Genomic DNA, 27,747 nt, shown 5'->3' on the forward strand with positions numbered 1-27,747 from the left:
AAATTTCAAAAATTTATAATCCTAGACATAAGTTATCTAAGATGAAGCAGTTTACATTGAATTTTTGAAACACTTTCCCCAAATGGAATAAATACAAACAGATGGGACAAGATCCCCTTCCAACTTCCCTCCTCCACCTGGCAATGGTAAAAGACAAACATTTAAAACATCTAAATATTTCAGGCAAGAAAAGAATAAGGGATCACACATAAAAGCTTCATAAATTTCAGAAAACTCTAATAACCTTCTATAGAAGGCAGAATGCAAGTCTGACACAGACCAAGAGAATTTCCAGGAATTAGTTGGTATCTTTTCCAATACCTTTCAATGAAGGGAATTTTTTTTTTTGAGCCCAGGGAAGACACTGATATGAGAATAGCTGGTTGATGGATCTCTGCTTTTCAAAAGGGCTGACAATTACATGAGACACGATACTACACAATACAGAGACCACTGACTCAATCTTGGAGCTATAAGTTCTAAAAGGGCAAATATCAAGGGAATGCATCTCTGGATGCATTGCAAAGCCAGTGAATGGGCACAGGAGGTGGTTGAGAAGGAGTGTGACATTCTGTAAGAAATAAAACAGCAATTTAAGGAACCTGCTGACAGCATGTTGGGAAAGCTTTGACTCAGAAACTTACTGATTGATTCAGAGTTGTAAAAGTGAAAATTACCATTGTTAAATACTGTTTACTCTCCTCTTCTGAGGTGAGAAAGCAAAGGAAACCTTTGCCACTGAAAAAAGAAAAGCAATTTAGGTAGTCACTTGTGAACTTCAATTGTTCTCATTTTTGCTTGCAAGTTTTTTTTTGTTTGTTTGTTGTTGTTGTTGTTGTTTTTTGTTAAACTTCAGGTTACTCAGTCTACATAAGACAACCAACCAACTATTTTCTCCTACATGTTACAGTGGACCAGTATCCTAAGGCAACAAGAAGCCTCTTCTTTCCAAGAACCAGACTAGACTACAAAGTCTCTAACATTCTATAATGTTATGGTGTCTTACCCAATCTCTTGGTTGGACTGAAACTTAAGTTCCTGTTCTTAATAAGCACAGAATTGCAGAAAATTCTAAGATCTAGAACTGGGAATGACTTGATACAATTGCCTTATTTTACAGATAAGACAACTGAGGTTAAAGCGGGGGACCTAACTGACCAGATCCCATGATAGAGAAAGGTTTTGAAATCAGGTCATGATTTTTATTCTTTCTATACTACTATGATGCCTAAACTTAAAATTTAAAGCTTAATTTTCACTGAGAGTCACACCTAGAATTTTGAATGTTCCAAATGAGACCTCATCATTTAAGAACTGAATTAATAGTTTTTTTTTCCCTTAAAAGAAAATACACACTTCTTCAAACCCTCCCACACTTAAACTCTTTGTGTTTTTCCAATATCATTTGCTTCAAAATGGTGTGGATACCATGGCCACTAAAAAGATGGAAAAATACTGGAAGAATAAATTCCTCTGACCATGAGTGTTAGACTAATAAATTTTGGTTCTAACTATTGACATTTCCCTTTTCATCCCCAATAGTGGATCTCAGAATAGTATCTTTTATAAATCCTCAAACATACAATGAAATGAAACAACAACAGCAGCAAACCTCAAAGAAATTATCCTAATTTCAGATAATTATGTTTTTTTCAGTGTTGGCAATCTTTAGTAGTCAACAAGATGCTGACATATGTCCTACTAGTGTTGTAACTAACTGGTCACAGGAGGACAAAACATCTCTCTCTTTCTCCCTCTCGCTCCTCATATACATACATACACACATATATTATATATACTCAACATAGGATACCAATTAAATATAGATTTATTTAAATCAACAAATCATTTTTTAATGTGATAAGTATACTCTTAAAGAGTTAAGTCTAGAAATTATTCAGATGTCCATCTTAAATTGCTTTCTTTTACTGAATTTAGTGGATACTGAAGGAAGAGGAATTTTGGATTAGAAAACAGATAATTCTGGAATTATCTCATTTCATTGAAAGGTAGATCTGGGTGGGATGCCCACTGGGTCACTTCATTCTGCTTAAAGTCACATCAGGCATAGGGCAGGTAGGAGGAAGGAGACAGACAGGGAGACATAGGTAACTATGAAAGAAACCTGGTTCCCTCTGCAATTTTTCAAAGCCAATCTCAAGTATCAATATTGTTCATATTTTACTAAAAATTTTGGATGCATTCTTAAAAAAGAAACTCACAGAAGATTGTAGAAAAGATTAGTTTTCCAATCTCTCTTAAAGAAGGAACAAAATGAAAGTTTACTTTTTAACCATACAACAAAACAAACTTCCCATGAATGATTCTTTTTTTCTGTCTTGTTTGTCCATATTTCTCTTTTCCTCAGCAGTATGAATCTTTTAGGATTATGGTGCCAGATGATTTTATTGATTTTAGTTATTGGGGAATGAAAAGAAAGCAAAAAACCTTGCTATACCTAAGCACTGCCATTTCTTCTCATTTGTTGGAGGGGAAGAATACTGAAAACAGACTCAATTCCACTATTGCTCAGCCCTATTGACGAACTTAGATCTGTTTCATTTCCATCCTGTGCCTCTTTGCCCTTTGTTAGGCAGCCTTCTGGCCCCTTGCTTTTGAGGGCTCATCATATCATTGGTGGACTCAATATAGACCCCAATTGATTTACAACTTAGAACTCCCCAGTTCAGGTGATCAATCTACCATTCTTGTCCTCTCTAATCCACAGGAATTAAAGGCATTTACCATATTTTTATACACTATTGCATTTTCAAAGAGGGTGGCATAGAGAATGGGTATTGCTAAGGGACTAGAAGATAAGGAATCACTTCCACAGAACGGTAGCTACCTCCCAAAGTCACAGTGGATACTACTCCTATCTCATATAGTCGAAAGTGTACAGTGCAATCATATTCTTTTAAACTACATCATTGCTACTTATGTAACTTTTTCCCATTTCAGAAACTCCATACCAAATGCCTTAATTCCAAGTTTTGCATATTTTGATTATTCTTGGAGTTGAAGTTGGGAAGATGGGCACTTATAGAATGGAGAGATGAAAGGAAAAATTAAAAAACAAAACAAAGACTTTGCTCTTCAGCACAGTCCCCCCTTTTCTACCATGGTCAATAGTTAACAATTATTCAGGGAAAGTGTTTTCTTTGGTTCTTCTACTGTTGAATGTTGTTGACCTTCAAAAAAAATTCCTGAATTAGCTTCATTCTTCATCTAGCTGGGATCAGTGCAACCACTAATTCTCTTTCTTTCTTTCTTTTTGCAAGGCAATTGGAATAAAGTGAGTTGCCCAGGGTCACACAATCAGTAAGAGTTAAATGTCTAAGAATGGATTTGAACTCAGGTCCTTTTGGCTTCAGGGACAGTGCTTGATCCACTTCACCATTTAGCTGCCATGCAGTCAGTACTTTTCAAGAGTAGCCACCATGACATTTCCATAATAAAACAGTACTCCAGTTTCTCAAAGATACAATCCCAATGTTTTGAGTTCCAGATGGCTATTTTTAATCTTCTTTTGTAGAAAAGTAGAAGGTAATCAATTCCTTTTCTTTTTGTTTGAGAGTACATCATTTCTTCTCTGTAGCAGAAGAAGGTTTGGTCAAGCAGTGCCTAATCAAAACTGCCTTTGTCATGTGGTAGTTTATAGTCAGGTATCTGGTTTTGCATGGGTCTCCTTCAAATGTAGTCTTAATCAGAAAAGACAAAGAAAGGAAAAAAAGATGAAATACATATAGTATTATTATAATAATGATGTTATCTATAAATATATACATATAGAACATGTATTTACATGCAAGAGTATTTATGTAGCATTTTACCCATGTTATTTCATTTGAACCTTACAATAATTATGGAAATAGGGGCTATTATTAACTCCATTTTATATGTGAGAAAATGAATGACTTGCCCCAATTACACAAATAGTTAACTGTTTGAGGCAGAATTCAGACACATCTTCCTCCATAAGCCTAGCACTATGCCACTCAGGGCTGTTGTGTTTGCTTTTAGAAGGAAAAGGAATTGATCATTATGGATTATGCTATTGCATTGCATGTGAAAGCCCTCTGTCTACTCACATGCAAACTTCAAAGAATGATTTTCAAAACAAAGCATATATAGCAAAGACCAGCAAACATTTGGTCCTTAAAATAATTTGTGTAGAGTCACTTGCTCTTTAGGATTTCATATCTATTTTGCATCTCCAACTTGTACATATTACTTTGTGGATTTTTTAAAAAATAGGAAATGGATTTTCTCACTAAAACACTGAAATTAAAACAAGCAAGTTTGAGGCCAGGTCACTTTAAAAGCATATGCATTTTTAAAAAAAGTTTTATATGCATTTTACAACATGTGTTAAATATTGTAATCAGTATTATTTCAACTACATCAAATCACTATTTTTTCACACTGAATTTATAGGAAAGTAGATTCTGGATCACAATCTATGAAGTGACTCTCCTTGCCTGAGATTAACTCCCCTGATTCTTATAGCTGTAGAGGTGAGGAAAGATAATAGGGTTCTGGTAACTGCATTGACAGCAGGGTTACCTGGTTGAAGGGCATAGAACAAAGTGAGGATGTAGTTTTAGAACATTGCCTGGTATCAGTAACTTGCTTATTCTGTTCTTTAGTTACTAGTTCCTAGTAAGGAAACACCCAAAAGAAAGTAATATTTCACTTCATGCCTATGTTGGTCCTACTAGTTTCTTTTTTTTTTTTTTTTTTTTTTTTTTTTTTTTGGTCCTACTAGTTTCTTGTGATATATAAAGAAGGGTAATACCAAAACAGGATTCCTTTTGGAAAAAAAAAATTCAAATCAAGTCCATTGTGCTTAAAGTTTCTCTTCATATCTTTAGTGGTAATTAGACTGCATTTATTTGTAAATTAAGTTAATTTTTAACTTAAGGTTTTCAGATTTCTGAAAAGGAATTTATTCTTTGAAAGGGGTACCTCTACGTTAGTTATGTACTGATTGGCTAGTGCATAATGTTCTATTTCTCTGTCTTTTAAGTTCAACAATTTATTTCTTTGTCTTAAAGCTCAAAACTTAAAGATGTCTATATTCTTTTAAATTGCTAAAAACACTAAAAGAATGATTTTTCTAACTCTGGATTGTAGGTAAGCCAATAACCATAGTCATTTTTCAAATTGCAAAGAGCCTGTTGTAAAGATTTAACATTAATATACAAATAACTTTTCTAACTGACTATTTAGTTTCTTTTTTCCTTACCGGTGGTTTCTGCCATCTGTCTATTTCCCTGGGGACCTGTTAAAACAGAAATTATATTTAGAAATATCACAAGAATAGAGACAGACTAAAGATATATAGAAAACTTCCTTCTTCTGTTACAGCTTACATTCTTTTAATACATCAATGTCATATTGAGGATTTGGGGAAACTCTCCCTTTTTTTGCCATTTCTCTTCAACCATTGCCAAGAATGGGAGGACAACTGGCTAAATGATTTAAAAATTCAAATAAGTTATTTTGCCAACAATGATTGCCACTTCATTCTTTTAAAAATGTTTTTACATTTTTTCCAATTACACAAAAAGCCAATTTTAAACATTCACTTAAAAAATGTTGAGCTCCAAATTCTCTCCCCCTTTTACCATCACCCTTGAGAAAGGAAGCAATTTGATATAGATTATAGACACATGCAGTCATGAAAAATATTTCCATATTAGTTATGTTGCAAAAGAAAACAGACACCCCCAAAATCCCCCCAAAATGACTTTTTTTAAAGTAAGCCTCAAATCTTCATTCAGATTCCATTAGTTTCTCCTCTTGAGATGGATTTGCTATTTCATTCTTCATATGAACAATAAATCACTAATTTTAAGGAAATGAATATTTTTTTAAAAATTAAGTTTTTAATTATGACTAATTCTATATATAAATGGAATGAATATATGACATACTGTTAACTGTTACCAAACACTATTATGACAAAGACTATAATATTTCAAAATAATTGTTGGAATGCTTAGAATTCATAACAGAAGAAGGAAGCTATTGGGTGGTTGACATGAACTAAAGGTAGAAATAAACTTTTAGTTTTGGGAAAACAACATGGTCTTTTATCCCAAAGTCATAAGAATACATTTCAGTACTGTCTTTCATTCTCTGTAGGGTCTCTAAAGCCTTTAAAAAGAGCCAGCCATGTGTCTTAGACTTAGCTGAATTGATAATGACAACCATCTTCCACTTGAAGCCACTTCTAGGGATCTTACCTTGATACCCATGGCTTTTAGGTTTGATGTCTTTCTAGAGCTCCCTGACCAACGAAGTCTAATGCAAATGCATTCTGGACCTTCTTTGTCTTTCAGCTAATATTCTCTCTTGGGTTCAGAGATTTGCCATCCTAAATTCCTTATTACCTGTCTTCCTTATTCAGTTGTTACCACCATACTTTGGTGGTTGGTCCAAATTCCTTTCATCTTTCCTTTCTACCATTGTCTCCACATATAGTAGGCCGGGGGAAGGGGAGGAAGGGGGGGAAGGGGAGAAATCATAGGGCTTATTTTCAATGAATCAAAACCATTGCAAGGGAAAGTAAAATAATTTAAAAATAATATGAGGATAATGTATTTGGAAGTTCATGCAAAAGAAATAGCTTTAGCTCTAGATTGAATAGTATATATTTTTTCAAATTAAACTTTAACTAAAATTCCACAAACACCCAGTCTGTGGCATCCTGATTCTTGCCAGATGTGCCTTGCTCCTTTTTAGCTTCAGATGAGAATGGCATCTTCTACTCCCCTCCTCCATTAGATTCTGGACTCCTTGAGAACAGGTACTTTCTTGTGCTTTTCTTTGTATCCACAGTGTTAAGCATAATGACTAGCACATAGTAGGTGCTTAATAAATGCTGGTTGACTGATTGCTCCAGAATATTCCCCATGCCATTTGGAATTTTCCTCCTTGACTCTCCGCAATTCTGGGTTTACATTCACATTCAAGAAGACCCTAAGAGACATGCTATACTTTTGTTTGTTCTATCAGTCTTAAGATGTAATCACCTGTCTTTTAATATCTTCTCCCTTTCCCCACAGGACAAATAACGAAAACAAATAATAAGCATGAATGTTAAAAATCACCTTAAAAACCAAAATAGTTAGTCCTATTCACAATAGATAATCCCTTTTCTTGCAGTTAGAAAAGAAAGAATTAATATGTCTTTCCCTAGAAATCAAATAGAGATTCCATTTTCTTAGAAGTTTCTTGGGATCTCTTTTTACATGAGTAGGTGATGAATACTACTGACCATCATAACTTAAGTTATATAACTGACTTTTAGTATTAAATCCTAACAAAAAGCAGACTTGTTTAATCAAGACAAAACTATGTGGAAATACATATTCTTTTTTGTTGCAAATAAATATTCTCATTTTTTTTTGCATTATACTCCTATTGTTATTAATCTGCTTTTGAGGGGTTGGGATGGAGGGCTGAAAAAACAGTGGGGTAAGGAGGGTTAGTTTTTAGATATGTGATTAGTGAAGGATCTACTTGGTTATTCTGAAGCAGATTCCATTCTGTTCTGTTTTCTAAATTCATATTACTCTCAGCCCCCTTTAGAAGTTATAATTCTGTTTGTTCATCACTATGGTACTAAGTTATGGTACTTGATTTTGATTGGGATGCCTTGTTGAAATAAAGAAAGATGTTTATATTGCAAACAACACCTCAACTTTCTTTAAAAAAAATACACACAATATCTGTGCTGACAAACTACTGCTTTTCATGAATATGAAATTTAAGTTTTATTTTAAAAGAAACAAAAAATGAATGAGTGAATATATTATAATCCACATAAACCTTGTGAAGTAAACTTAAAGCTTTTGAAAGAATAGTTTTAAAAATATCACCTGTGTATTCTCCATAATGATGTTTGTTTTTACATAGCTTTCTAACTGAAATCACAACCACCACAAGAATCACAAGTATAATTCCAAATATAATAAAAAGGGTAATAGTTGATGTTTTCCCAGATGGTATAGACTGATTTGGGGTAGTGGTGATTATATGATGATCTCTGTTTCCGTCTGGAGAAAGGAGAAAGCCTGAGATTTAAAAGTGAAGAGAGAAGTGTTTATTAGTCATCTTTAAGATGCACATATAAGACAGTATTATTAAAAGTATTTCACTACTATCATTAATCTCTACTTTTGAAAATTATAAGCATTTGAAAGCTTGTTTTACGGTAAATAACCCAACTTTCAGAATTTCACTATTGAAAAGTTTTTTCTATCATTGCTTACAATTTGAGAGGATATATTTTAGCCTAGAGGGTACAAAACATTAAGATCTAAAATGTAAGTCTTTTTTTTTTAAAGGTGCCTACCATAAAAAAGAGGTTGACATCCATTCATATATATATATAGGAATCCTTCACTTAACACATTAGCTAATGCCTTAAAAATACAGCCTTAGGTAAAACAATATTGTATGGTACAGTTGATTTCATAGTAATAAAGTTATAAATGGAAGATTATCTTGAACTGCCATAATTTAGATTGGATTCCCAAAATCTTTAGCCTCAAGAAATTTATATTCTATTTGTGGGGAAATGAAATCAACATGGCTAATTAAGTAAAAGTACATATGAAACAATAAAAGCACATTTACTAACTTTTAGGTTTTGAAATAGTTTAAGAAAGTGTTGAATCTATGTGAAGTGATGAGATCATTGAAAGATTGTGTAAAGAATAGAACTTACAATTAGAAGATAGGACATGAGAAAGGCTCAAGCAAAGGATACTGAGGACAAATCAGACAAGTAGAAAAACTGAGAGAATATGATATCCAATAGGAGAAAGTGATTGATACTATTAAATGATACAGAGAGATCAAGAAGGATGAAAACTGAGAAAACACTTTGGATATGGCAGCTAGGTAACTGATAATTTTAAAAGAGTAGTTTTAGTTGTGTGATGAGATTAGAAGAAAAACTCTAAGAGACTGAGAAGTAAGAGATGATATAAAAGCAATGAATAGGGGAAACTTTTTAGGAGTCTTTATGAAAGAAAAGAGAGAGATAAAGAATGAAAAAGTGAGGGCTGATAAGAAAGATCAAGTGAAGATTTTTTTTTTTAATATGGAAAGAATCCGGGATGTTTGTAGATAGGAGAGAAGGAACCAAAAGATAGGATTGGATCGAAAATTATAAAGTAAAGGGAGATAAATGCAAAGATTACTTAATTCAGGTAATGAGTTGACTTAAGTAAGGATTAGTACTAGTGAGATCAGTTACTGTTTCACTAGAGATGGAACAAAGGAGCATAAGGGATGATATCAGAGGATTTTGACATGTAAAGAGATGTAGAAAGGTAAGGAGAAGAGTGAACTCATAGTAAATTTTCTTTACTTTTTTAGTTAAATAAAAGGTAAGGATTCCTATTAAAAGGGAGGTAACATGGAGGCTTGAAGAGATAAAAGTTTTGGAACAGTAGTTTTGGGGAGTAGTGTGATTTTCCCTTCCCCCCATGGAAGTGGAGTTAATTGTGGAAAAACAAAAAAAGTTTTGCTCGGGTGGGGACCCAGGTAAGATTAGATAATAAACTTGTGCTAGACCCAGTCAGAACAGTCATGTGATTTCTTCCAGAAACTTTCTATAGCATGTAAAGACAGAGAAGGTTGATGATGCTTTGTTTAATCTGTGTAATTTCTACCTGTCATTTAAGATTTGCTTTGCTTTATGAAAGAAAATTCTCTCCACTCCTAATAGAGCTTCCAAAGCCAGTTTGTAAATAAATCATATGTCCTGAAATACCTGCTAGATTGCTTTGAGAAATCTGTAGTTTTAGGTGCTAGAAACAATAGAAATGGACAGATCATCCTTAGGTAGGTCAAATGTAATTTGACAGAGAGTGTTTTGGTAAATTATACTTCAATATTGATACTGAACATATAGGCATAGAAGCTTAGCTTTAGGTAGGACCCCAGAATTATCTAGTTCAAATTCATTTTAAGCAAGAACCTTCTCTATAATATTCCTGATTATTATTCATTCAAACATATTCCCATATGGTATACTTGAAAAAGTGCCAGATTTTGAGCTAGGAGAGGTAGGTTCAAATTCTGATTTGGTCAGTTACTTCTTATGTGATCTTGTATTTTAACTTCTGTATCTATTTCTTCCTCTATAAAATGAGGGCTTTAGGCTAGACCTTCCTTTTATTTCTAAGGATAAGATGTTCTTTGTATAGATCATACTGTTGCTTCGAAGAGTAGCTAGGTGGTATAGTAGATAGAGTGCCAGGTTAGAGTCTGGGAGACCTGAGTCCAAATCCAGTCTTAGACACTTACTAGCTGTATGACACTGAGCAAGTCATTTTATTCTCTTTGCCTCAGTTTCCTCATCTATAGCTGGAAAAGGATATGACAAACCACTCCATTATCTTTGCCACAAAAACCCAAAAAACAACAAGAAGTATTGTTTTAGGATAAGAATTTACTAAAGATTCACATCTGTAGTTTAACATCAAGGGAATGTTTTTTGTTTTCAAATGATACTCAATGAACAGTTTCTATCAAGTAGATGGAAACACTTTATGAATCACTAATCTAATCCTTTAGCATTTTCATAAATATAGTTTTGACCCATCAATAAATATGAGGTTTTTTTTAAATGTAAGGTCAATGATTTGTTTGCAGACCTCCAAACCTATTTTAGGACTTTGCTCATAAAAGGCACTTAATATTGCTGAATCAAAATAATTGAAGTGAACTAAATCCTCTGGAGCCTGTGACTTTTAAACTTTAAATCTATTATACTGTGATATGACAATTCTGGAATTACAGACTAAATGGATATAGAATTTCTTTTTGGAAATCATAGATTCATATGCTTACAGTTTGAAGGAAATTTGGGAGTCATGAAATCCAACCTGGACTTGAACAAGAATTCCCTCTCAATAACATGCTTCTATTTAGAGGCAGCTAAGTATCTCAGGGAACAGAATGCTGGGCCTAGAATCAGAAAGATTAAAGTGTGGAAAAGTCACATAACCTCTATCTGCCTCCGTATCCTCAAATGTAAATTAGGATCACAACAGTGCTTACCTCATAAAATTGTAGTGATAATCAAAACAGGTAATATTTGTTAAAGTGCTTAGCACAGTGCCAAGCACATAGTAGGTACTTAATAGATAATTATTCCTCATCTACCTCCCATCTCTTACTAAAAGATTGCCAGTGAGGGAAAACACTACCTATGGATGCCAAGTTTTTTTGTTTTTGGTTTTTTTTTGCTTTAAATCACTTTTCCTTATTCTAAGAGTTCTCTCTGCTTACACTCAGATACTCTTCCTTTATCATTTTTGGAGTGTCATTTCTGAAAAACAAATGTACACTTTTCCCGTTTGAACAATGGACAACTTACTTGACTGAACTGTTAGGTTTTGCTGTAGGTTCACATTTTCTATACAGCATTCAACTCTGATATTAGGAGTCCATGAAATCTTCAGCACACTGGAGACACTGTATAAGCCTTTTTCATTGATGGTGAAGGTATCATTTTGTAGGCTTTGATTAAGCAAACTATTATCTGTTTTGTTTACCCAGTAAATCTTTGGCTTTGGAAAACCATTGTGGGAAGTGCAGGTAAAAGTAACTTCTGTATCATTGGTCTTCTTTGGAGCTTCTACTACTGGAATGCTATAGTTTGCTAGAGAAGGGAAAAAAATCACATTAGGGATATGGGTAAGGTTCTGAAAATTAATAGGGAGTTGCTGCAGGGGGAGGAAGCTTCCCTGGGTATTGGGCTATAAGTAACATTAAATAAGTATGATGGGGGTTGAGATATTGACACAAAAGGGGAAGTCAGGAAGACTCGCCTTTCTGAATTAAAATCTGGACTCAGACACTCAGACATTTACTAACTGTGTGACCCTGTGCAAGTCACTTAACCCTATTTTGCTTAGTAAAATGAGCTGGAGAAAGAAATGGCAAATCACTTCAGTATCTTTGTCAAAGTCTCTCCTCCTTCCACCCCCAAACAAAACAAAATAAAACAAAACAGTGCCACAAATGGAATCTTGGAGAATTGGATGTCACTGAAACAATTGAACAACAAGCATAGTAACCTTCATTTAGAGTACTGGTAAGCCTGGAAGAAAATTCTGAAGTGCTTGGCAACAGGGGACTTCTCCTTCCTCCAGAATCTTGTGCTTTCCCCAGGCAATAAATAGGACAGAATTGTTACTTTAATGAGGGTATTTTTTTCAATGACCTCTCTGGTAATTGAATGAAAATGGTAAAGGAGAGACAAGATCACCTCCATTTATAAATGTTATAATGTCCTACTTAGAAAATCCCAGAGAATCAGCAAAGAAACTGAGATTTTTAATTGACACAAATTATCTTTGTTTCTAAATAGTTTTAACAAATACTAAGTGGAAAATGCAGAGAGTTGATTTTTGTGTGTGCTAAGTATTATCTTGTGGATAGCTTCCCAGCTTTTTATTGTATTATGGCTTGGAATTCTTTCTCTCCTCATCTTCACACTTTGGCTTCCATTAAGTCCCAGCTATAATCCCATCTTCTATAGGAATACTTTCCCAACTTCTCTTAATTCTAGTGCTTTCCTTTTCTTAATTATTTTCTGTTTATTCTATATATAGCTTATTGTGTTTAGTTTATTACTTCTTCCATTAAATTGTGAATTTTATGAGAATAAGGACTGTCTTACCTCTTTTAGTATTCTCAGTATTCAGCACAGTGCCTGGCATATGGTAGGTACTTTATAAATGCTTGTTGTGTGACTGGACTTTATCATGGGAAAACTTTAATCTTTCTGATTTTGTTTTCCTCCTTTGTCAGATGAGGGGGCTAAATTAGATGACTTCTATTGTCATTTCTACCATAAAAACTATGCTTCCATGAATGCCAATTGACTGGATGGACCAGAATAGCAAAATTATGATTTCTCCTGCAATGATTTGTCTATTAGAAATAGTCAAGGGAAAAGTTGGAAGAAATCTTATGATATAATTGGGTCTATTTTCACTATTTTCTTAACCAATTTCTTAATATAATTTCCATTATATTTCTTTACCAATCTCTTTTCTGCAAAGTTAAATGGAATCCTAGCTATTTGTAGAAATTAAGTTTTTTCCTTTGGATGGGAGACTAGCAAAGCAGTAGATAGGAGACTATGTTTGACATACTTTCCTACGAGTTTCACTAAACTCTTACTCTGATATCTTATTGTGAAATATTGATGGTCTTATGTAATTCTTTAAGTATGGTCCTGGTAAAAATTCCAAGGATAGCCAAGTTAAAGGTTCATTGCTAGAAGGTTGACTACTAGTTGATGACTTTTGGGGCAAGGAATGGCATAATCACTTACAAAATCTATTATCTATTAAAAGTTTAAATATGTTAATGATATATTACAGTAAAGGAAAGGAGCTTTGATTTCATGGGGGTGGGTCAATCCATCAAAAGAGACCTTAACTATAAATCTGAATTAAAACTTGTTTATATTTATACAACTAATATAAAAAGTGGGGAACTCAGATCTTTCTGAGAAGGTTAACATGTTATCCATTGGGCTCCACTGATTTCCCAATTTTTCAATAAAACCATGATTTTATAGAATTCAAATAGTTTCCCAAGGCATTACAATAGTTAAGAGAGTAAAATTTCTCAATTTCCAGCATTTTTACCTGCCACACGAAGATTAACTGTAGATCTGAAAAGAGGGTCAATACTAGACTTGTTTACAACAATGCATTCCAATTCCAGTTCATCTCTTATGGTGATGTTAGACAAATGCAGAGAAAAATCACCTCTTTCCATTTTTTCAAGTTTCAGTGATGTTCTGTTCTGATATTTAGAATCAATATATTGAGAAGTATCGTCTCCAGGAATATAGGCATTAATAGTTTTGAGTGGTTCATTTTTCGTTTGCCAATAAACACTTATTTTATTTAAATCAAAATGTTTTTTTCCAGGACTGATGCAACTTAGATCAACATCGCCTCCAACCATACCATATATTTCTTCCATTATAGCTGCAAAACCAAAAAAGAGTCTGAGATTAATTTGGAAAATTTTCTCTTCATCCTTTAAGTTGTTTATATCCTTTGTAAATGTATTCACAGATATGATTTTACAAATAAAATCTGTTACCACCATAGAGGATACTTATAACCTCTGTTCCCCAAGTAACAATCACTTTTGAAATTAAATAGAGGTTATCAATTTATTACCTAGAAGCAAGAAATAATTTAATAATCTCAGAAAAAAGATTTTCAAAGTTAACATTAGCATCAAGAAGAATGTTGCGGGAATGAGAAAGGGAATAAAATGACACAACATAAAGTTGGATCTAAAAGGGACTTTAGAGATAAATCCCCTCCCAATTTTGAAGAATGCCAGTGAATTGAAGTCCTTTGTCCAAGAACATAAAGCTAACTAGTGGCAGAAGAGGAGACCTGACTTCTAGTCCAACATTATTTCCACTAGCCAAGAGAGGGATATAAATTGAAAATTTCAAGAACTGACAATTTTGAAGACAGGCAAAGCATTGTTGGGGTAGCTAGCTGGCACAATAGATATAGCACTGAGCTTGGAATCAGGAAGACTCATCTTTATGAGCTAAAATCTAGCCTCAGATACTTTCTAGCTGTCAAATCTCTTAACCCTGTTTGCTTCACTTTCCTCATTTGTGGAGAAAAGTGGAGAAAAAAATGATAAATTCCTCTAGTATCTTTGCCTAGAAAACCCCAAATAGGGATCACAATGAGTTGGTCAAGAGTGAAAAGGGACTAAGCAACAACAAAGTATTGTTGAAATACATAGAACCATCTGCAATTTCTGTCATTGCAAAGGGACAGCCCACTACATTAAAACCCTAGTGAATTCCAACCAACCATTCTGGGTTGACTTACTGTCACTGTAATATTTTGTGGTATTTCCTACTTCTGTAGTATAATAGTATTTCCCACTAGTCAACTTTCTTAACATAGGTAAGAGTAAGCCTCAAAAGAGTCTCTCTAGAGGCAAAATATGATAAACATAGTTTTATAAAACTTTTAGAATTAGAAAGATTCTCAACCTCCTTTTAATGAGGAACATAAGTAATTACTAGATAGCATCACCATGATAAAAACATTGTCTCCACTCCTATGTGTGTGTACCTTAAATTTAATTTTGTTTGTAAAATTTCTCTTGAAAATTTTGTGACATATTTTGAGAAAACTAGAAATACCTCATAAACCAGACCAAAGTTAGAAATCACTATATTAACAATTTCTGTGGTGCTAAAAAGACTATGTAAATAATAATTAAAACTGAATTGGAGATAAAGGGGAGAATAAGCATTTCTTAAGCACTTACTAAGTGCCAGGCTAACAGTTTTTTAAATATTATCATTTGGCTCAATAGTTTTCTAATGTTCATTTTTATATAGATTAATAAATGCAGTATTTATTTTTTTGGCTTTTGAAACAATTCATGGATGAATTAGAATACAATAATATTCAAACTAAAATATAGTAATATGGTCTGGTAAAGAATCCATTTCTACATGGTTTTCAGTTTTCTTCACTGTCTCCAGAGTTTCTTTTCTCATTTCTAAACTCATCTTAGAATCTATAATACATTTTCTTGGTTCTTTACATATGGAGCTAATTAGGACATATAGTTTGAAGTATTTTTTAAAAAGATATAAAAATTGTACTTTTCAATATTCCATCACTATAAGAGTGATTCTTTCTATATTTCATAAGTCCACAAATTATGGAGCAAGAACAAAATGGGAAATTCCATCCAAGTCTACTTGCTTTATTTATGTGACTTGTAAGACACCAGTGATATTGCATCTTTTTCTACTCTGTGCTTGACAGCTCATCACAGTGACACCATGAGGAGGAGAAGGCACATATTATTTTATAGATAAAGTGAAATGCAGAAAAATTCTATATGGAAATCCTTGTAGGTCTTTGGTAAAGCTAGACCACCCCCATTTTTATCTCTCTGCAGGCTGAGGAGGGGATATGCTCATGTGATATGATGCCAGGGATCCTGGGAAAATACCTTAATTAATCTTATCCTCTTTTAGCTGCTATCTGAATTTCATTCTTTTAGCCCAAGACTATGCTATGAGGGCTGTTATTTCAAGTGGTTCTCAATAATCTATACTTTAAAGTAAAAGGTACATGAGCTAGTTTTTATGGGGTAGATTTGGAAAATACTGAGTATTAGAGGGTAATGTAAATGGAGCACCACTGAATTGGAAAGAAGGCACAGAAGAGGGTAGTTAAAACTCCTACTAACTATCTTAAAATTTGCAGAGGATGACTCTATACTGGCCTTTGGGTTAGACCTCTATGAAGTTCAGTGCATCATTTTATAGGGAAACAAATTAACAGGGTCTTACGTGTACATTACAATAAAGTTTTTCACTGCATATATTTGTAACAACACATCTTTTAAATGTTACTTAGCAAAATTACTTGACTCTGTGTCCAAGAACAGTGGGTCAATTGTTACTTCAGCTACAAAAGAAAATGGAAAAATATTTCAAAATCTCATTTAGAAGTTTCCCTTTCTTTGTAGTCAATTGCCCATTCTCATATACTGAATTTGATTTAAATGACTCTATTTAATCTGACACACACCCATACATACAAATGATTAGTATATGCCAAAAGAAGCTATTAACTCAATAATGTGATCCTATCCATATTCATCTAATTATTCCTTAAACAAAGATCCATAACAACAGAAGAGTTTGACTCAATTTATGGAATTGGCATGTTCTGAAAAATTTCTTTGAAACTTACATTTTTCTATGTATAAATTTACTGTTAATTACAAAATCAATTACATTAATCATTATGAAACTGGAGATATGTTTCACTGGAAAATATTTTGGTCCCAAAACAAAATAAAATCATACAAGCTTGAAGTAAAACTTCTAAGACCACACATTTAAAACAAGCAAGTATTTCTTAGAGACATAATAATTTGATGATAATTCATGAAATATGTAGAAGTATTAGTATAGGCTATGGGTATTTTTTCCCCTACTTGCTTAGCACAGCAGTTTAAAAAGAAGTAACTGTAACAATTGTAGGTTAACTGAACTGAACCACAAAGAAACATGCTTTGCTGCATTTCCCCCTGAGGCATAGATGGATTTTTCCCTCTGTAAGAAGTGTTGTTGTTTGTCCTTCCTTCTGGAAGATGACCATGACATTGGGGAAGTGATATTATGACATGCAAGTAAATTGCAAAATCTAGGAAGGCAATTTCTTTCTCTCCTTTCTCTCTCTTTCTTTCATTCTTTCTTTTTCTTTTTTCATTTCTCTCTTTCCTTCTTTCTCTCTTTGTCTTCCTTCCTTCCTCCCTCCCTCTCTCCTTCCCTGTCTTTCTTTCCTTCTTCCTTTCTTCCTTCCTTCCTTTTTTTCTTTCTCTCTCTTTCCCCCTTCTCCTTTCTCTCTCTTTCTCTTCTTTCTCTCTCTCTTTCTTTTTCTTTCTTCATTTCTCTCTCTCTTTCTTTCTTTCTTTTTCTCTCTTTCCTTCTCTTTCTCTCTCTTTTTCTTTCATTCTTTCTTTTTCTCTGTTTTTTCTCTTTTTATTTCTCTTCATTTCTCTCTTTTTGTTTTTCTTTCTTTCTTTTTCTTCCTTCCTTCCTTCTCTCTCTCCTTCTCTCTCTCTTCCCCCTCTCCTTTCTCTCTCTCTTTTCCTCTTTCTCTCTCTTTCTTTTTCTTTCTTCATCTCTCTTTCCTTCTTTCTTTCTTTTTCTCTCCTTCTCTCTTTTTCTTTCATTCTTTCTTTTTCTCTCTGTTTTCTCTCTTTATTTCTTTTTCTTCATTTCTCTCTTTCCTTCCTTCCTTCTTTTCTTTCTCTCTTTCTTTCTCTTCCTTCCTCCCTTTCTCCTTCCCTCCCTCCCTCCTTCCCTCCCTTCTTCTTTCCTCCCTCCCTTCCCCTCCCTCTCTCTCTCTCTCTCTCTCTCTCTCTCTCTCTCTCTCTCTCTCTCTCTCTCTCTCTCTCTCTCTCTCTTTTTCTTCTTCTTTTCTTTTCTTTTTTGCCACATGTGTCTATAGATCCCAATGGAAATATTCTGGACTTACCAGCTCTCAGACAACCAAGCAGGAATAAGAAGAATCCAATACTATAATAAAATAAAGAACAAATAGGAGAAACATTAGTGATATAGTAGATGGAGTTCTGGATTTAGAATCATGAAAGCTTAACTTCAAATTTAGCCTCAGATACTTATTAGTTTGACCCTGAGTTGTCTGCCTCCATTTACTTATCTATAAAATTAGGATAATAATGACAACTATCTCCCAAAATTGGTATGAGGATCAAATGAGATAACATTTGCAAAGTACTTTACAAACCTTAAAGTACCTAAAGTAAACCTAAATGCTATTATTATTATCAATAGCTATATCATATTAGAAGGAAACCAAGAATCACAGATGCTGACATTATGGGTATGCATATTTATATTATATAGAATTATAAATAGGAGATTTCATTTTCTGAAAGTCAATAAGCACATACTTCCAGATTATTTCTCAGTCAAGATAATAGCTAAATGTGATATTCAGGAGAAATGGAGAGGGAGCACTGTAGAACAGAAAGAAGTATTTTCTACTGTTTTAGAATAGCCAATAATGCAAAACTTTGAGGCATCTGTAATAAGGCAACTGGAATTTTAAAAATCAAATATGAGGTGGCTGCCTATATAATCCTGGCAACCAAATACATTATTAAAATATTGTATTAATAAATCCAACCCAAATGAATAGGCTCTAAGTGTCTACTCTGCACAGGCACTAATCCAGGTATTTGTTGGATGTTAGGTAATTAAATCTGTAATAGTACTTGCCCTTAGGAAGTTTATATTTCACCTGGGAATATAACTCACAAACAAATAATTACATATGCTGTAATTTGAGAATGAATGAAAGAATACTGAAATAATGCTTACATATATATATATATATATATATTAGACTGAACTTCTGGAAATTATTAGAATAAGGTTCTTCCATGTTCTCACCTTTTGAAATTAAATTAAAAGGCTGCATATGAAAAATTAAGCCTATGAATATAATTACTACAAACCACCCTGGCTAAATATCACACTCTGGAAAATTTTTTTTCATTTTTGCCACTCAAATAGGACACAAAAAATTCTAACATTATATCTTAGCTTTATTTGAATTATAGATCTCAGATCCATACAGTTCTTTTGATATAATCTAGCACAATTCTCTTATTCTACAGATGAAAAAAAAAAAAAAACTGAAGAAAAGTGAAGTCATGAATGATGTTTGACCAAATCCACAAGCTTTTATTAAGTGTTTAATCTGTGCTAGGCACAATGATAAGCACTAGGGTTATAAATAAAGCTAAAATAGTTCCTACCCTTAAGGAGTTTACATACGAATGGAGAAGAAAGCATGTAAAAAATAACATATATACAAGATACGTATGGATAAATGGAAGGTAATCTTAAAGGAAAAAGCTCTAGTATCTGAAGGGATTGCTTAAAATATCCTAAAGAAGCTGACATCTGAACTGGTTGCTGAAAGAAGCCAAAGATTCTGAATAAAGAGAGCATTGCAGACATGAGGAACAGAGCAAAAGGCAGCAAATAAAGTAGGTTAGTATGGTTGGGTCATAGGATTGGAGATTGGAACATGGAAACATGGAAAGACTTGCATTCAATAAAGAACAAAACTAGCAGATCCAAGAAAATATGGTATTAGGTAACAGCAATATTGTTTTAAGAACAACTTTGAATAAATATCATTTTAACTTTTATAAATACCCAATTAACTATAAAGGACATATAAAATAAGACATCATCTATATCCAGAGAAAGAACTGATAAATAGAATTGTATAGAATGATTTTAGATATATCTGCCTATTTCTGTCTAATGATGGCTCTTTCTAGGAAGAGTAAAGGAAAGAAGAAAAAAAAAGAAATTTACATAATAACATATATTATACAAAGCTTATTTGCAATTTCATGCATAATTATCTTTTTATTGTATTGTCTTATGGAAATACTTGTTTTATTCTGTAAATTGAATATAAAATAAATTTTTAAAAAGAATTTGGTGTAAGTAGAAGGGAGGATAGTATAAGAATATTGGAAATGTAGAAAGGGGTCAGACTATATAGTTTTAAATATACAACAAAGGGCTGCATATTTGATCCTAGTGATTATAGGAAGCCACTGTAGTTTACTGATTACCAGGAGTGATATTTAGACCTACATTTTAGGAAAATCACCTTGATAGTTGTGTGAATGGGGGATTCAAGTCAAGAGAGGTATGACAGGGATATTAGTTAGTAGGCTACTATAATGGTCTAGGAGAGAAATAATGAAAGCTTGAAGTAAGGTAGTGACTTGTGAATGAAGAGAACAGGATATACAGAAAATGTAAAAAGGGGAGAAATGATGTGAACTAGTTTGATAAGTGAGTGTTGAGAGAGGGGAGATGAAAATGACCCAAGGTTATGAACTGAAGTAATAGGAAGATGGTATAATAGGAAGTTTCAAAGAGGGAAATATTTTAGGAGAAAATTAGTTCAGTTTTGGCTATGTGTCCAATGGGCAGTGATAAGGCACTAAAGCTTAGGAGATTAAAGACTGTATATAGTTCAGGAAAGAATTTATATGGTGAAGATAGATGCACCCCTGAGCACTAATGGATTCACCAAGAGAGATAGTATATAGAGAAAAGAGGGCCTAAAGCAGAGTTGGAGGGGACAATTACAGTTGGTAAGCATGAGTTGGGTGAAAGAGACTGAAGGGACAGCTAGTTAGGTAGGAGGAAGACAAAGAGAAAGCCATATCAGGAAAACCTAGAAAGAAGAGATAGTTGTTCAACAATATCAAGCATTGCAAAAAAAGATCAGAAAGCATGAGAACTGAGAATAGGTTATTAAACCTGGAAATTAAGAGATTATTTGTAGCATATGGTTTCAATTGAATTATGAAGTCAGATGATAAATTATGAAGAATTTAAATGAGAGTAAGAGGATAGGAAGTGGAGGTAATGATTTGTAGATTGTTAAAAAAAAACAAACAAACAAACAAAAAAAAAACACTAAGTGTTTAGATGATAAGGGAAAGAAATATAGGATAATAACCAGAGGAGAAAGTGGAATCAAATGAAAGGTTTTTGAGGATGAGTGTGATATACTCAGCTTATAGGCAGCAGGGAAGAAGAAGAGTAGATAAAAGAGACTGAAGATTAGAGACAGTAGGAGTATATAGGGATAATCTTCTGTAGAAACTATCAGGGAAATGGCTCAAGGGTGCATGAAAGGGATAAGCAGTAGGTCATATGAGTGAAGAAGATAGTAGAGAATTTTGTCAGAGGTATATAAGATGAGAAGAGGGAAGTTTCATCAAGTGGCATTAATTGTGCGAGTGTGTGTGTGAGAGAGAGACAGAGACAGAGACAGAGAGAAAGTGACACAGAATTTCAAAGACACAAAGAGAAATAGCAATAGAAACGCATGGAGACACACACACAGAGACAGAAACACACACACACATACACACACACAAAGATAGAGATAGAGATGGAGAAGCATACAGAGACAGAGACCACACATAGACAGAGTAACAGACAGAGAGAGACAAAGACATACAAAAAGAAATAGAAACACACAGACAGACTGGCAATCAAATTGACAGAAACAGACAGAGAGAGACATACACAGAGGCAGAGAGAAACAGAGAAAGTGAGAGAGGGAGGAAGGAAGGGAGGGAGGAAGAGAGAAAAAGTGAGGAGAGAGAGAGAGAGAGAGAGAAACAGACACAGAGACAGAGAAAACAGGCAGAGGCACAGAGAGAGATGTGCACATCAGCTGAGAGAGGAAGAGGAAAGAGGACAGTTGAATGCAAAAGCTATTGTGGTGAATGGGATAATGAATCAAGCAAGAAAGTGTAAAAGGATCTGTCTTGCTGCAGTGAGAGCCCAGTTTTAGCACATTTTAACCCATGTTTATAATGTGTTATTTATTAGTCTGGGGGTCCCAAGAATTATATCACCTAATAAATTAATAGATATACACAATTTCTCATTAGTTTATCTATGATCTCTGGGCCTCCCTCCACTCTAGTATATAAATAGAACAGATATAACTCTTTTGCCCACTTTCATCTCTCTCTTTCTCTTTCCCTTCTGGTCCCTCTCCATCCTCACCCTCCCAGGTTATTTTATCCTTCTGATCTTATAACTTTAAAGAAAGAATATACTCATACAATTTATTGTAGTAGTAAATAAAAATGCAATCACAAATTAATATTAACAGTGTATTGCTGTGAATAAAGTTCATGGAGTCACTCTTTTATTTTTCAAAAAGTAAGGGGGAAAAGATATAAAATGGAATATTCAACCTTTGTCACTGAACACTGTCAGTCCTCAGTCACTGAGGAGTCAGTACTCCTCAACTCTGGATCCCACAGTTTCTTTTAGAATGGTAACTCCAATGTTGCAGAAATTCTCTTCACAAAATGAGTTAAAAACAGTTCTTTCACAATGTATCTTAAGATAGTTGATATTATTTTTGTCCCCTCAAGAATTTAAATTTAGTTTTCTCATAGTACCTTACTTCTTCTACCTTCACAGTTTGCTGTTAGTTCCCCAATATTCTGTTCCCTCTCTATATCCCTTTCAGTCTATGCGATGGAGACTTATTGAACTAAATGTTGAAAATAAAACTTAATTGGCAAGAGACTTTGCAGTATCCGCTGGAGCTCAACTAAATTTTTTCCTTCTAATTTGCTTACTAATCTAAGTCAGATTGTCACAGCTCTTGTCAGTGTTCCTCTGCACTTTGAACTGGTATAAACCATACAATTTGCTACATTTTTTTGTGTCTGTTTCATCATATACTTCAGAATTTTAAAGTGACATTTAAAAAAAACTAGGGATTACTAATATAATATTCTCAGTCAATTTCATGTATCAGAGAAAACTCTTTGAGAAAGTATTGGGGCTTTTCTGGACACAGATCTCCTATTTAAAATATTTTGAGGGCAGCTACAAGTTCTGGAGTCAGGAGGACCTAAGTTCAAATGCAGCTTCAGATACTTAATATCTGTTTGACTTCTAGCAAGCTACTTAATCCCAATTGCCTCAACAGCAGTATTGAAGAAGAATGAAAGAAGAAAACTGAAAAACCTATTTTGAACAGACTTTTAAAATGGAAGTTAAAATCTTTTCAATGAGAAGATGCAATGTTGCGCAGTGTCAAGAATCCTAAACTTGAATTGTGATTTATCCTTGGTTTGCTAATTATTTCAGCTTCTTAAATGGTGGTTCAAAACCCCATGTGGAGTCTTGTAATTGAAGGGAGTTTTCAAAATTATGATTTATTATCAGTAAAAGTATATTTGCATAACTACTTTATATACTTATATGCCCAGGGTCATGGAAAAATTTCTCCAGCAAAAAAGATCACCAGGGAAAACTTTAAGAAGCCCTGGCCTACACAACTACCTACTTGAATGATCTTAGGTAAATCATGTTCCCTTACAAGTCTATAACTGTGGATTTAATATTAGTATGACAGCACTTGCTAGGTGCTATACTTATAAGATTACCAGGACATTTATCAATTTAAGAAAAGAGAGGGACTTTTTCATGAAATTTTGTGAAAGTCATGTTCTTTGTCTTTTATTGTTATTGTTCAGAAAATACATTCACCAAATGAATACTTCAATGGAATTATAATTAAATTAGTGCAAAGGGCCGAAATTCTGAATAGGTGCACTGGAATCAGACAACTGAGCACTTAAAGCTAATTACCTATTGGACAATATTAACATGTGCTTGGAAAAATGGCCCTTTTCACCATTCTGTGTTGGTTTGCTCTTTTGGTGTATACAGATAATTGTAGGAGGGATTAGGGGGTGGAGTGAGACAAGCCAGAGTCACTTTGGAGGAGGACAAGGAGAAGGGAAGTCAGTGGAGATCATGTGGCAGTTTTGTTGATCCCCTTCATTTCTCTCCCTAAAGACCAAGGACTTTTGCTTGTCCTAACTTTGGCTGATTCTGAGGCCTCCAGGGAACTAATCTGGACTTCACAAATTAGTATGAGTATTCCCTTTGTTGTAGCAAATTGCAACACATGTATAGATTTTTAACTATTATGAAACCATCTCCAGATTCTAACCCATTCCAATTTGTGTAATTCTTATCCATCTTCTCCTATGGCCTACTCCACAAGGTATATATCCAAAGTTAAGGGAGCTTGAGTACCAGTAGAGATCCATGAACTATCCATCAACTCTCAATATGTGACTCACTCATTTCCTTCTCTGATTATACCTCCTTTTGTGCAATTTTGATGTGTGATTGTGGCAATCCATCATTTGTATATAGCATAGAATCAAGACGTGGTTTTGGGCTATCACATGTATAGAATGAAGAACTGTAATATTATTACCTTACATGGTTCTTAAGAAATATTGTAAAATAAATGACATTTATCTTTTGTGTTTTCCCCCAATTTAGTGTCTCTTTCAGACCTCCCCTCTTCCTCCCCTTCCTTACCCTACCAATTATTATTCACCCTCTGGCATCTCCAAAACTTCCCTCTCCCTTTCTTCTTCCTCTACTCTCCATCTCCAGTTCCTCATACTTGAATTCAAAATGACATTTTTTTCACTTCCCCTATCAAAACTCCCACTCTTTCATATGATATTAGGAGAAAAACAATTGGATTATAATTCACACTAAAGTGTGAGGTAAGGTCTACTTTACATGAAAAGAAGAAGCAGTGAACATTCAAAGAAGGAACAGTGGAAAGAATCTAGATTTGAAGTTAGAATATTTTGGTTCTAATCCTACAACATTTAAACATTTCAATATGAAAAACAAACAGGTATGTATAAATAAAGTAGTCAGATGGTATAAGGAGATTTTTACAGGTCAGAGGGGAAAGATGACTTTAGGCAAATTGTCCTTAAATAAAATGGGGGTAGACTCAAGGATCTCTAAGGTTCCTTGTAGTTTTAATCTAGGAAGTGTAGAATTTCAGGTAGTGGAAACTTTACAAAAATTAAGCTGTGTGGGAATGGCATTTGGTGATTTGGGAAAGTTTACAAAATTCATAACAGAATGTTCACAGGAGACATTTTGTATATAAGGCTACCCCAGTTCATGACAATATGCATGTTTTTACATGTATTATAAAGAGATATGCTAGTTGTTAAAATACTTAAAGTTATCTGGCACTGCCCAGCTCTATGTGGATTTTTGCCTACATCTCAACTTCAATGTCCCACATTGAACTTCTTTTCTTCCCTCAACTTTTGCTTTATTTTTTTGGGGAGGAGGGGAAGAACAGCACCATGTTCTCAGTCACCAAGGCTTTTATAATGATTTTGTAAAACAAACACCCCCCCAAACTTTTTTTTCCTAGTTTAATTCCATTTCTTTTACCCTCCCATCCCTTTCTATAATTCACATAGACTTGCAGAATCTACCCTTCAAAATGTTTCTCTTAGCCTTCCCTTCCTTTCTGGCCCCATTACTATCAACCTAGAATAGGCTCATATTTGCCTCTTGACCTGTCTTCTTCAGTCTCTGTCTCTGTGTCTATCTGTCTCTGTCTCTCTGAGGGAACTGGAATTAAGGGACTTGCCCAGGGTCACACAACTAGGAAGTCTTAAGTATCTGAGGTCTCATTTGAACTCAGGTCCTCCTGATTTCAGGGGTGGTGCTCTATTCAATAGTCTCCTTAAAAAAAACAAAAAAAAAAAATAAAACTTTACTCAATCATGTAAAAACAATTTTTAACATTGTTATTTTTTTAATTAATAGTCTCAGTAAGAATTCTGTTTCTGGTTTCTTTCCTCTTCAATTTTTCCTAAATAGGACTGACTTGTTAAACTTCCTAAAGCATACCTTTGATTAAATCACCCTCCTGTTCAAAAATCTTCCTTGGTTCTCCACTTTTCCTTAGCATGGCAGCCAACACTTTCCGCATATAGTCATAACATACCTTTCAAGTCATCATTACTCCCTGCTAAATTGATCTTCTTTCTGTTCTGAAACCTGTGCCTAGCTTCCCTGCTTCGGTATATTTGTTTATAGTCCTCTCTATCTCCCCCTCTTCCTGCCAGCTCCATTAATCTGTTAAAACAAAAACAAAAACAAACAAACAAAAACAAAACAAAACAAAACAAAACAAAAAAAAAAAAAAAAAAAAAAAACACCCTACCATTGCAAGTCCTGTTCAAATGCTGTCTCCTCCAGGAAACCTTTCCTGGTCCCTCCAGTCAAAAGAGATCTCTTTCTCACACCCTCATCGCTCACTTTTTTCTAAAACTCCCCTTTTGCTATTTCTTTTTGCCTTGTATTACAGTTGTCTTAACTCTCCTCTTTGAAAGTAGGGGCAGCAACTTATTAATCTTTTTATTTTCCCACCCTCACCCGTGCCACATATCTTATACTGCGGTAAAGTGTGGGCGATCGGCAGTTTATTGAACAGAAAAATCTTTGGGACCATTTCGCAGGCTACATTTAATTACTGTCTCTTTATGCCCCCACAGGCAGGTTACGCGTAATGACTTTCTACCACTTATTTGGAGAATGTCTAGTTAACTTTATCTACGGATTCCTGGTGAAATATCCATTTGTGACTCGAGTGTAATTTTGCTACTCTTCCCCTGGCACTCTTCTCCAATACTCACTCAAATAAGTTTTCTTTGTTCCGAGACTCGGGTATTAAAATTTCTGCGAGGTAGCGTTGCTGAAGAAAATCTTCCCTCATTACTAATCTCCTTCCTTAGTTTAATACCTTTTTACAATAATTAGCTTTAAGCTCAAGGGTGCCCCTTATGTGACTCTAAGAGCTGATTTTTTCTCTCGCCTCTTGCCCTATCAGCTGCATCCATTCTCGGAAGACAGCTTGAGTTCCAATAAGGCATAGAACCGGCAAGCCGCCGGTTACACTTTTCTCTCCCGATCTTCTATTTAGGGCTAGCTAATGATCCAATCATTTCCAGCCATTTCCCATTTGGGGTCCTTCGGGGTGGGGTGGGGGGCTGGGCATTCACAATCGCCGGCCGCCGCTTTCTTCGCCCTTTTCTCTTCCAAAGCACCCGGAGGCTACCAACTTCCAGAGAGAGCCCGAGTAGGGCTATATAGATGGGGGAATGGGCTGATTATAGAGAATTAGCAGGCACTGAGAATCCTGATTTGGTAAGGCGGCCCAGAGAATCTTCTCTTTCCTGTCGGCACTTTTCCTTCCCTCCCTCGTCGCCTCTCCCTCCTCACTCACCTTTTCGAGGTCATGGTGTGAGTGCAGAACAGATATTACGGTCACCTCGCAGAGTTGTTTAGAGAGCAGAAGAATCAGAACTCTGAGATCTTCCTCAGCGTGGGCCACTCGTAGGACTACTCCTGAGGATGCAACCACTCAACTGTCAGTCCTGCCCCCAACAGCATAGTCTTTTACTTGGTCTGAGGGAATAGTGACAGTCCTCCCACGAAGTTTCCTCCTCCCACAGCCTAGCCCTGCCCACACCCCGCCCCCGCCTCTACCAGTTCCTACTCGTTCCCTACCCGCAGGTGCCCTGTCTCACTCTCCTTCGTCAGCTGCCAGGCCAACTTTCTCATTCGTCAGCTCCCTGGCCAACCCCGGGTTAGCCTACAGATCAACGCCAAGTAATATGTAATGTTTTAACTTTCCTCAAGGCAAGACAACTGTGTCTGTTCAG

The 27,747-nt window shown here is 34.7% G+C and overlaps 1 protein-coding gene across 2 annotated transcripts; it reads right to left on the reverse strand.

The window, feature by feature from the left end:
• On the reverse strand, nt 1-27,510 carry LOC141561321 (ICOS ligand-like). 2 transcript variants are annotated; one of them, XM_074300790.1, is made up of 8 exons: nt 27,309-27,510; nt 18,108-18,148; nt 16,485-16,526; nt 13,692-14,039; nt 11,405-11,689; nt 7,890-8,084; nt 5,249-5,284; nt 1-3,701 (listed from the first exon to the last, which is right to left on the reverse strand). In XM_074300790.1, the coding sequence occupies exons 1-8, from the start codon at nt 27,320-27,322 to the stop codon at nt 3,691-3,693; spliced, it is 972 nt and encodes a 323-aa protein (XP_074156891.1). In that variant the 5' UTR covers nt 27,323-27,510; the 3' UTR covers nt 1-3,690. The 2 variants fall into 2 exon arrangements, with proteins under 2 accessions (XP_074156891.1, XP_074156892.1); XM_074300791.1 differs by lacking the exon at nt 16,485-16,526 and having other exon boundaries at nt 27,309-27,509.
• Between the last annotated feature and the right edge of the window lie 237 nt (nt 27,511-27,747).

This window comes from Sminthopsis crassicaudata, chromosome 3, assembly GCF_048593235.1.
Source record: "Sminthopsis crassicaudata isolate SCR6 chromosome 3, ASM4859323v1, whole genome shotgun sequence".
NCBI lineage: Eukaryota > Metazoa > Chordata > Mammalia > Dasyuromorphia > Dasyuridae > Sminthopsis > Sminthopsis crassicaudata.

What these genes read in the sequence shown, in the direction of transcription:
- LOC141561321 (XM_074300790.1), bottom strand. An exon ending in AGTTAATCTTCGTGTGGCAG is followed by an intron (nt 11,690 to 13,691) that starts GTAAAAATGCTG and finishes TCCCTTCTCTAG; the next exon opens with CAAACTATAGCATTCCAGTA. An exon ending in TCATTATGGAGAATACACAG is followed by an intron (nt 5,285 to 7,889) that starts GTGATATTTTTA and finishes CTGTTTTAACAG; the next exon opens with GTCCCCAGGGAAATAGACAG.